This window comes from Nanorana parkeri, unplaced genomic scaffold (assembly GCF_000935625.1).
Source record: "Nanorana parkeri isolate BGI_ZX_2015 unplaced genomic scaffold, ASM93562v1 scaffold1413, whole genome shotgun sequence".
NCBI lineage: Eukaryota > Metazoa > Chordata > Amphibia > Anura > Dicroglossidae > Nanorana > Nanorana parkeri.
The window spans coordinates 210,777-222,753 of NW_017307681.1; the positions used below are offsets into that span (position 1 = coordinate 210,777).

Here is an 11,977-nt window from a genome sequence, read left to right on the forward strand (position 1 = left end):
AGTCTTCTCCAGAGTGTTCTCCGGGTACTTTCTTTATGAAACAGCAGGAGATGTCCACCCTGTAGAAGTCTATGTGACAACCTGACTTTAATTAAAATGTGCAATATCAAATGACTGTGTGGAAAGTATAGTCATTCAAGTTGTCACAGAAGTCTGCCTGTGACAACCATGTACTGATGTTGTGGATCACCTACACTCCGTTCAGAGTTAAGACCTTTAAAAAGGTGGTGCTCGCAGTGATGGCACCTTGCTGAACTTGGTAGATCCCATCCCTATAGCATAAACAAAGTCAGAACATAAATCTTGGTTCAGTTCATTTAGGTATCATCACATTAGTTATATGAAGCTAATGTTTTGAGGCCTACTGGGGTCCTTTCCTTAGGACGAACCCTACCTGCCCCCAAAATGTTGGCTTCTTATGACTAATGTGACAATACCTCAATAAATTGAACTAAGATTTATGTTCGGACTTTGTGTGTGTAGGTGACTTTCCTTCCAACACTTTGCCTGTGACAGCCAATCAGCTTGTATTTTATATATAGAGCTGGGATCTGCCTGGTAGCTGTGGGTTACTGGAAGCTAATTCCCGTACTGGCTGATATGATGAACTTATAAAGTGCAGAAATGATGAATGCCAAGTTAAAGCAACCACCATTTATCTGTCATGGGGTATTGCATGAATGCTAACCTATGTGAGCATGCTAATCTTTGTGGGCATGTTGCTTGGATACATGGGTTTGCAAGCGAGGGGATGTGCATCCCTAATTCCAGGCTTGGCACCAGAAGGCCTTTTTATGGAACAGTACTAAGCTGGGAAGTTGTTGGATGGTCTTCAGCTGTCACCCTGCAATTTGACCCTCAACCCATTTCTGATTTGCTTCCTTGTTGCTGACTCTGACTTGGACTTCTTTCTGCTCTGCCTCCTTGTTATTGACCTCGGCTAGTCCCTGACCATGGCTTTTTCTTTTATTTCCGGTTTGACATTGGGTGAGTTCCTGCCCGTGTACTCTCTCTGCCTAAATTCTGGTGTGACCTTGGCCTGCTTCCTGACTGTGACACTGCTTGCTACCAAACTTCCATAGCCCAATATCACCGCTACTTCACGGCAGCACTAGAGAGAATGGTGGGTGCACACCGGCCGAGCCCATCTTGCTCCAGCATCAGTCAGGAGTTTCCATTGAAGGGTACTGTTAATACTACAGCATACAAGGATGTTTTAGACAATTAGGCGCCTCCAACTTTGTGGTGTGGAAAAGCCCTTTTCTGTTCCTGTGCACAAAGCCAGCTCCATAAAGACATGTTATAATGGGTTTGGTGTAGAAGAACCCAAGAAGCCTGCACGGAGCCCTGATTTCAACCCTACTGAACACCTTTGGGATGAATTTCATGCCAGGTCTTTACCCATTATGAGCTAGGTCTTCACCCACTGCAGTGTCTTCTCGCCCAACATCAGTACCTGACCTCACAAATGCTCTTTTAGTTATATAGGCCCCCCGAGTGTCAGAGACACACTCCAAAATCTTGTGGAAAGCCTTCCAAGACAAGTGGAGGCTGTTATAGCTGCTGAGGGAGGCAACTCTACAGTATATTGGTCCACATGGTTTTGGAATGTATTGTCCAACAAGCTCATGCTGGTGTGATAAATCACCTGCCCACAAACCTTTTAGTGTATAACACAATTTGGGAAAAGCTTTTTTAACAATCCAGGCAAGTGTACCACAACAACTAAAATAGGTGGAAATGCACAAAGCCAGCTCCATAAAGACATGTCATAATGGGTTTGGTGTAGAAGAACCCAAGAAGCCTGCACAGAGCCCTGATTTCAACCCTACTGAACACCTTTGGGATGAATTTCATGCCAGGTCTTATCCCACTGCAAGTTCTTCTCGCCCAACCTCAGTACCTGACCTCACAAATGCTCTTTTAGTTATATAGGCCCCCGAGTGTCACAGACACACTCCATAATGTTGTGGAAAGCCTTCCAAGAAAAGTGGAGGCTGTTATAGCTGCTGAGGGAGGCAACTCTATATTAGTCCACATGGTTTTGGAATGTATTGTCCAACAAGCTCATGTTGGTGTGATGGTCACGTGCCCACAAACCTTTTAGGAAATGCCACAATTTGGGAAATGCCTTTTTAACAATCCAGGCAAGTGTAACACAACAACTAAATAGGTGGAAATCAGTGGCGTAACACCATAGCGACCCAGGCAGCTGATATGGGGCCCGGGGCACAGTAGGGCTCTGCCAGATGCCATGCAGGCCGCCTGGGTCGCTATGGGATCCTCTGCTGATGGCTTCCACTGGCGGCTGAAGACGAACATGCCGCTGTTCAGATCACTGACAGTAATCTGTGTAGCAGAGCGTTCCTCTCCACAGATTCAATGAGAACCAGCAGCGACAGTGAAGGGGGAGGAGGCGGGGCCCATGGTCGGCAGCAGGGGAGGAGGCGGGCCCGGTGACGAAGAAGGAGGAGGGCCCGGCGACGGAGGAGGAGGCGGAACCCATCAGCGACCGTGGAGGAAGAGGAGGCGGACAGGTAAGGAGTGCGACTAGCCCACCTGAGGGTGACCTGCATAGCCCTGCAAGTTCACCCTCAGGTGGGATCTCGAGTGGGCTCTGCAAGGGGTATAACTAGAAATCACGGGCCCCGTACAAAATGTTGCTATGGGGCCCTGTGATTTCTAGTTACGCCCCTGGTGGAAATGCAAAATGATGCTAACAGTCAGGTACAAGGAATTTGAACATTTATAAATGACTTCTATTTCATTAAAATGTGGAAGATATTATGTTCACCATTATGGAATAAGAGACTTTATGGGGAACTTGTTTTGTTATATGATTTACATTGGCACAGTTTCTTAAAGAGCAAAAAACACCCGACCAGCGATATATATGCCCATTTGTTACTCCATTTACAGATGGCCAGCGACCTTCATTTCCAGTCAGCTTAGTTGTACGTTAAGAAGGCTTATTTAGCCAATAAGAAATCTGCTTCCAGTCTTACATTCATTTTGAGATGGCGGATTGTCCTTTTTCTCCCGGAGGTCCAGGATATCCACGAGTTCCTGGAAAGCCAGCTTCTCCTTTAGATCCTTTTGGTCCTGGATATCCTTGTAATCCATTGTTTCCTGGAAGTCCTGGTACACCAGGGAGACCCGAAGGTCCTTTGTCACCTGGTGGGCCTTCAGGTCCCGGAGGACCTACATCACCTTTTGTTCCTTTTTGGCCTTTTGGCCCAGGTGGGCCCATACTGCCCTTTTCACCTTTAACACCAGAACTACCTTTAATTCCAATAGATCCTTTTTCTCCAGCAGGTCCAGGATCGCCCTCTAGCCCCCTCGGTCCTTGAGGTCCTGGAACACCTAGGTCACCTGTGTCACCTTTGTCTCCCTTCAGACCTATTGGTCCCTTGGTTCCTACATCGCCTTTATATCCCCTTGGACCTGGTGGACCTGGTGAACCTGTTAAAAAAAATTATAATATTAATTATATAAACTTATTTTAGAACGTGTGCATCCTTATGAGCAGGCACCAACGTTTTGCCCCTTTGAGGGCAGCAACATGGGCTTTGAAGACAGAAGATAAGGGCACAGGTTCACTGCAATGTTTATGTGCATCAGGAGGAAATACAATTGGCTTCTCCATCCTTCGTGGTGGATAGCCATAAAGTAACAAAAAGACCCCTCGTCTACTTACCTTTTACTAGAGTTGGTCTTTTTCCAGGGCACCTCCAGATACATTCCATTGCCTCCAGTTCTAAGACCATGGTTGGGGTAACAGATCTGTGAGGGGTATTGGCACTGGTTGACTTATAAACTGGAAGCAGCTGGTGCCTCTGCTCAGGCCCCCAGACAAAGCCCAGACCTGAAAGTATTCCTGCGTAGTAACCCAAAGGTGAACCAGTCCTGGAAAAAGGTAAGTTGTTGATGGACCTTACTGTTGTTTTTGGCTACCCAGGAGCAGAGGAGCATGTGAACTTTAGTACTAATTTTAGGTCTTCTTTGACATAGTTTTGTTCTCTGGTTACATTTTGTGTCAAAACACAAAGTGTATCCAAACCCAAGAAAAAAGTATGTCATACACTTCAGCTTAACAGGCCTTACTGTATATGTGGCAGCTTCATTACTTTTCCTTTTTTAGGCTACATACAACGATCAGCCATTACATTGTGATTACTGATAGGTGAAGTGAATAACATTGATTATCTCATTACAATGACAGCTTTAAGCAACAAGTGACCATTTGGTCCCTGAAGTTGATGTGTTGGAAGCAGAAAAAATGGGCAAGCGTAAGGGTTTCAGGGACTTTGACAAGGACCAAATTGTGACTGATTTCAAAACTACAGCTCTTGTGAGATATTCCCGATCTGCAGTGGTCAGGACCGACCAAAAGTGGTCCAAGAAAGGAAAACTGGTGAACCGGCAACAGGGTCATGGACAGCCAAGGCTCATTGATGACATGGGGAGTAAAGTCCGATCCATTAGAAGAGCTACTGTAGATCAAATTACTGAAACAATGAATGCTGGCTTCAATAGAAAGGTGTCTGAACACACAGAGCATCATGTATGGGGCTGCGTAGCCGCAGACTAGTCAGAGTGCCCGTGCTGACCCATGTCCACCACCAAAAGCACCTACAATGGGCACGTGAGCATCAGAGCTGGACCATGGAACTTTGAGTTCAAGGTGTTGATCTGGCCTCCAAATTCTTCAGATCTCAATCCAAACGAGCTTCTGTGAGATGTGCTGGAGAAACAAGTCCGGTCCATGGAAGCCGATCACCTCACAACTTCCGGGTCCAAGGAAGGAAAATCGGTGAACTGGTGACGCGGTCATGGGTGGCCAAGACTCATTCACGCATGTGGGGAGTGATGGATACCGATCACCTCACAACTTACAGGACTTAAAGGATCTGCTACTGACGGCTTGGTGCCAGATACCACAGCACACCTTCAGAGGTCTAGTGGACTCGATGCCTGGAGGGGTCAGGAGAAGGGGGACCTACTCAATGTTAGGAGGGTGGTCATAATGTTGTGGCTGATCGGTGTATTCTGTATCTACAGAAGAATACTGGTCCATCCTGCCGGCAATGTCGTCACTTTCCCAGCTTCTGTGGATGACAAAGCAACACCCCCCTATGTTATGAAGATGAGAACAGGAGGTGATGTTTGCAGTCCAAAGCAGGAGAACCTAGGGTGACAACACTGCTCCTCCATGGATACAGTACAGTGAGTGAGCGTTGTCATCCTAAGACAGGAAGAGTATTACTGGCAGGATCCACCACATCTCAGGACCGGAAATCTGCAATACATTACATTTTTGATTCGGGGTTTAGATATTTAAAATTCTTGAACCGGCACACCCGCTCTATTGTTGGAGTGGCTCGAACCTGACGCGTCGCAGGTATTTCTGAAGCGTTTAGTGCCATCGGCTTCCCATAAAAATAACCCTGTAAAGTGTAACCGAATGTGTTTTATCCATCACGGTATCTGCCGCGTGGAAAAAAAATAAATCCCCATTCTCTGCCTCGCCGCTCTCGCCCGTCAGCCGTGTTGTGTGATGTCAGACTTGGCGGCGGTTCATCCCACCGGCGGTGGAACAGAATGAAGAGTGACTTATACGACTTGTGAAGTCTGAGTCACTCCGAGGGGTTTATGGCCGCGCGGCTCAGCGGCTCGGTTTACTTTAGACATTTCCCGGCTCCTTGTTATTCCCAACTTTTTCGATGGACGCAGCTAAAGCTCGCTTCCCGCACGCACGTAGAAAAGAGGGAAAGTTTTACAAAACACCATAGAGATGTCTGTTTGTTGAAGTCGTTATGTTCTGCTCATGCATGATAATCACGGAAGAACGAAAATAACACATGCTGAAAGTATAACAAATGTGAACAAATGTGAACACCCCAAAAAAACCACAAAAAGTAATACTTGTTTCGTTAATTAAAAAAATGAACAATTAAATTAAATCTAAAAAAAAAATTACAAATATTCTAAAATATCAAAAGTATAACAGAATATTTAATATAATATTCAATAATTAAAAAGAATAATAATAAAAAAATAGATTATAGCTAGATAAAGCTTGTCTATAAAATATTATGTTAGTCCAATAAGAAAGGTATCACTGCAAATTGCAAACATGACTGAGCACCAGTGCACAAAGCAAGGTCCATAAAGACATGGATGGGGGAGTTTGGGGGGGAGGAACGTGACTGGGCTGCACAGAGACCCGACCTCAACACCATAGAACACCTTTGGGATGAATTAGAGCGGAGACTGCGAGCCAGGCCTTCTCCTCCAACATCAGTACCTGACCTCACAAATGGTCCAACACTCCCATAGACACACTCCTAAACCTTGTGGACGCCTTCCCAGAAGAGTTGAAGCTGTTATAGCGGCAAAGGGCGGAGCCAACCCAATACTGAACCCTACGGACTAAGACTGGGATGCCATTAAAGTTCCTGTGGGTGTAAAGACGTCCCAATACTTTTGGCAATATAGTGTATATAACAGATATATTTATTTAAAATAATAAAATTCAATTAAAATAAATGTGTGTGAATTGATTAGGATCCTTCACCTTCATCATACCCCATGCAGCTAATACCTTATGTCAACAATTTATAGCTGAACTCCTCCAGTTGTACCGGCTCCTCTCCTGGACTGAATTTGCTCCCTCTGATATCACTGCACACTGGGAGCTTCTCACAATGTGCATTAAAAGCTGCAGCATGACAGATAGAGCCCGCCTCATTTCCTGGCTGGAGAACAATCCAGTATCACCTAGCTCTTTCCCCCCCTGCCTGACTGTCCCTGACCCCGCCCCTTTCATTCAGTTCTTTCAATCATGGAGGATCAGAATCACATGTGGGGGTTACCTAGGGTGGTTTGCATGCCAATGCAGCCTGATTAGGAACCCCCACTTCTGCAGACTGACACCCAGCCATCAAGGTATTATAATATTTGCATAACTCCTCTCAAGAGCCAGCCCACTGCTTGCATCATGGCTCTTAAGAGAAGTACTGGGGCAGGGTGCTGTGATGTTTTCAGGTAGTTATGTACAGCTACGCTCCCCATGCGTAACAGGCAGTGTACGCAATTAGTATAAAGTCCGCACAGCTTCACCTCATTCACCACACACATGGGCTGATTTATAGCTCTTCTGTCCAGCGCACAGCTGGGTGCATACCATTAGCCCATCACTACCACCACTAGATGGTGCTAGTACAGGAACGTTCTATGCTCCCCAGCGCCATCTAGTGGCAGTAGTGCTGTATAGCTGCAGTGTATAGCTGGGCAGAAGAGTAATAAATCAGCCCCTAACTAATAATTCACTTAGGTATGTGTACATGCTCTACTCCCTTACTGAATTAACTCCAAGCTATCGTATTTTGCGCTCCATAAGGCGCACCGGACCATAGGACGCAGAGAGGTTCTGTGACAGGTTCTATGACAGAAGCTGCAGTTAGTGACCGCTGAGACAGGTGGCGCTGTGATTACAGCACCACGGTCTCAGTGATCACACAGAGCAGACGAAGAACGGATGTTCTTCGTCTGCTCTAGGGGCTCTATGGTGAGCTCCTAGAGGAGCGGGGGACCCCGAAAACCATGATACGGGGCCCGGACTCGATCGCCGCCGCCGTTCGGTTCTAATAGAAGTGATCTGATTAGATCACTTGTATTAAACGAGCAGCGGCTCCCACTGTACATTTAGCTCCGCTTTAGCAGGGCTAAATGTACAAAAAACTACTCGCCCGGCGCCCGAAACTGCATGTTCCCGGGCGTCGGGCGATAGGGATTCGCTCCATAAGACGCAGGCACATTTTCCACCGCCTTTGAGGGGGAAAAAAAGTGCGTCTTATGGAGCGAAAAATACGGTATCTAACTATTCTTCCAAAGAAAAAAAGAAATACTGCTGCCATTTTTTTTTCTTAGACTTCGGTTCCGCTTTAACGCAGAAAAAAAGAAATGTAAACTATGCAAACAAATCATGCGTGTTGTAATATATTGCCGTGTGCGTGACAAGGGGCCGCGGGCTCGGGTTGAGGTTTTTTTTTATGTTCCATGCTGGAGGTTCCGGTGTGTGGTGTTACATCTCTGCTGTGTTTGTGGAATTCTTTACAGGCATGGGAATACATTCTTTACAGTGTAATAATAAAATACACACTGGTAGTCAATAGCTAACACTTGACAGACCGAAGGGCAGTTCGAAGTCAAGCTGTCAACCGCGAAGGTTGACGTACACTCACCGGCCGCTTTATTAGGTACACCTGTCCAATTGCTTGGTAACACAAATTGCTAATCAGCCAATCACATGGCAGCGACTCAATGCATTTAGGCATGCAGACGTGGTGAAGACGACTCACTGAAGTTCAAACCGAGCATCAGAATGGGGAAGAAAGGGGATTTAAGTGACTTTGAACATGGCATGGTTGTTGGTGCCAGACGGGCCGGTCTGAGTATTTCAGCAACTGCTCATCTACTGGGACTTTCACGCACAATCATCTCTCGGCTTTACAGAGAATGGTCCGAAAAAGAGAAAACATCCAGTGAGCGGCAGTTGTGTGGAGGAAAATGCCTTGTTGAGGTCAGAGTGCTGGTGTTATGGTGTGGGGGATATTTTCTTGGCACACTTTGGGCCTGTGATGCCATCATGTCAATATGGACCAAAATCTCTAATGAATGTTTCCAACACCTTGTTGAATCTATGCCACGAAGAATTAGGCAGTTCTGAAGGCTAAAGGAGGGTCCAACCCAGTACTAGCATGGTGTACCTAATAAAGTGGCCAGTGAGTGTATATCTAAAGCCAAAACGTTCTTGCTTACTCGGATCGATTTTGGAATATGTAAACCTTTGCCAGTTATGCCATCGGGCATAGCGGACCGGCCCGAACACAATCAGGTTGATTTTCACTCACCTCATAGTTCTCCTTTAAACATGCAGCATGAGGGACCTTTTGGCGAAAGAGGAACACGCTCAAAAATGGATTGTATAATGTAATGGAAAATGTTTTGGCACAAGGTAGGCTAGTACCTTCCAATCATAATTATATTGCTCCTGACTGGAAGTCAGCATTGAACAAATCTTTGTTTGTAAATCGGGTATAAAGTTTCTTAGCTGGCGATCAGGCCAGAAACAGCATGTTCTTGTTTTAGGCTGACAACGCTAAGTTGTCGCCATCTCACTTAGCAGCATTAGCATTGTCAACCTGCTACTTCAGTTGGCAATTTGCGGCATATCTGATAGACTTGATAGGCAACCCAATGGCTAATACAAAAACCGTATTTTTGCTTTACAAACAATGTCAACATCATGTATTGTATGTTGGCCAAACGTCTAATGTGGCCGTATAATTGTAATTTACTACCAGTATTTTTATTTTATAAAGTAAAAATCCTTGGCTGATTCATACCAGGTCACTAGTACCAGGGCTGGTCACCCAAAAGCAGGCCAGGGAATAGGGGAAAATGTAGGTCCTCCACACCTCACAGGACCAGAACAAGTAAAGGAAAATAACTGGACCTATAACATTAGGCATCCTAAATTGGGTGGCCCTGTTCCCCTAATCTTCTGTTAGCACCAATAACAGGGGTGGGTGGTGGTTCAGCCTGAGGTGGTTACCAAGCCTTAGGTGCTTGGTAACCAAGGTGGTTCAGCTTCAGGTTGTTACCAAGCCTCAGGTGCTTTGTAACCAAGGTGGTTCAGCCTCCAGTGCTTGGTAACCAAGGTGGTTCAGCCTCCAGTGCTTGGTAACCAAGGTGGTTCAGCCTCAGGTGGTTACCAAGCCTCAGGTGCTTGGTAACCTAGGTGGTTCAGTCTCGGTTGGTTACCAAGCCTCAGGTGCTTGGTAACCAAGGTGGTTCAGCCTCAGTTGGTTACCAAGCCTCAGGTACTTGGTAAGTAGGTTAAGCCTTGTGCTAATCAATGCTGCTGAAATGCTGTACTTTTCAGCACATGAAAGGAGGGGGGGGGGGGGGGCCTTTGGCCTTTTTGCCTCGGGCGCTAAAGGACCTTGTCCCGGCAGTATTCCAGCAATACGAAAGTGCGTGGTTTCAGCGTAACTCATTTAGGTGAATGATGATTTGGAGGACGTATTGTACTTTTGCAATCTCCCCGCCATCTCTTTGATCACCATTAGATTACAAAGTGGAGCCACTGCTTGTGCATATAGTATATGTTTAATGAGGACTCGGAGGCAGATGAAAAGATAAGCTGCCTGAGATGGTACCTATTACCTAGCAGGAGCCTGTGGACTAATTCCATTCATTCCTCATATAAAGAGAAAGCTCCTACAGTGAGGTCAGCTTCCCTGCTCTTTGAAGCGCAGCATTGCCGTCGCAAAACAGCAGCAATGAGGGGAATTTATCAACATCTGGAGCAGCTGTGCAAGGCAACCAATCAGCTTCTCTCTTTCATTTTCAAATCTTAACTGAACAAACTGAAGAGAGGAGATGATTGGTTGCCCCGGGCAACTGCCCCAGATTTTGTCTGCTCCAGTTTTGATAAATTCCCCTCATTATGTTTGTATGTCATCACTTCCATCGCACAACCAAAAATTGGATTGACATTGGTTTGGATGTGGTGGCTTCTGTAGCAAGTAGAAAGTTTGTACGGGGGTCTCATTTGAAAGGTTTGCATTATGCATTTTTAGAATAATGTGATCCACCCAAGGGCTTAACTACAGATCATGGGGCCCCAAAGCAAAATTTTGATGGGGCCTCCGGCCTACGGTGGCCCCTTCAAATCTAAATCAAGTACAAGTAGCAGGAGAGCTGTCTGCATAGTCTTCTCCTGTACATCTGATGTCTGCTCTTCTTGATTGGAAATGTCGTAGGGGGTACAGGGTCAACAGCAACTTCTGCAATCCTTAATGGGGTAACCCTTCCACCTCTAGGCCCCATAGTAGCTGGAGGGCTGCTATGGCTATTGTTACGCCACTGGATCCACCATAAGTGTGAGTCACGCAGCCCACAACAAATGAGCACAGATTATGCCGGCACATTGGTAAGAGCCGGAGAGTAAAGAGATGTCATCTGTTTACTGGATGAATGGGACTTGAGTCATAGTGAAAGGGGCTTCTATTATTAGAAGCATGGTATAAAGTAAAGTTAAGAGTGACCTTATGACCCATGCTCCTTAAAAAGACATTCTCACCTCGCTCATGCAGTGTCTTTGCAAAGACGTCCCTCCTCAACATATTGATACTCCCCAATGCTTTCCTGCTGCTCCTTCCTTCATCACACCTGGTGCTGAATTGCCCATTGTTGCCTAGCGTTGAATGCTAGAGGGACAGTCAGGCCCGGATTCCCAACAAGGCCACAGAGGCCAGGCCTCAGGGCAGCAGGGCGCCTAGGGGCGGCAGCGGTGTGGAGTCCCCCGACGCCCGGGACATACAATTCCGGGTGCCGGGCGGTAAGTTGCCTTCTACATTTGCCTTCTACATTCAGTCCTGCTTTGGGAAGACAGGACTAAATGTAGTGTGGGGAAATCCGCTCGTCCCCCCCGGCCGCCGAGTCTGTCTCCTGTCCCTGCCGCCGATGTACACAGTGAGAGGGGAGAGCTGTGCTTGCTGCGCTCTTCCCATCTCAGCTGTGACAGGATTTCCAGCACAGCGCTGCGCTAGAACTCCTGTATTGGAGGTGACAGGGTCAATAAAGAGAACCTGTTGCCTCCAATTGCTATCACACAGGGGATTGTTTTCTCTTGTGTGATAGCAATAAAGTTAAGTGAAAAAAAATTGATAAAAAAAGAAATAAAAATAAAAAAATAATAAGAAATAATAATTAAATGAAAAAAAATAAAAAAAAGTCATTAAAAAGTAAAAAATAAAAATAATATTAAAAAATAATAAGAAAGTAATTGTAAAAAATAAATAAACAATAATAAGATAGAAAATATACAAAAAAATAAAAAAAAGTAAACGACAAGCTAAAAATTAAAAAAATAAATAAAAAAAGTGATAAAAAAGTAAGTAAAACT

General features: G+C 45.7%; 1 protein-coding gene across 2 annotated transcripts in view; it reads right to left on the reverse strand.

Annotated features, from left to right (window-relative positions):
• Nucleotides 1-2,918: 2,918 nt before the first annotated feature.
• The window catches only part of SCARA3 (scavenger receptor class A member 3), a 45,590-nt gene continuing 36,531 nt past the window's right edge, over nt 2,919-11,977 (reverse strand). For both annotated transcript variants that reach the window (XM_018569865.1, XM_018569864.1), the window contains exon 6: nt 2,919-3,462. In XM_018569865.1, the coding sequence (XP_018425367.1) occupies nt 3,008-3,462 (455 nt within the window). In that variant the 3' untranslated portion in view covers nt 2,919-3,007. The remainder of the gene's footprint in view (nt 3,463-11,977) is intronic.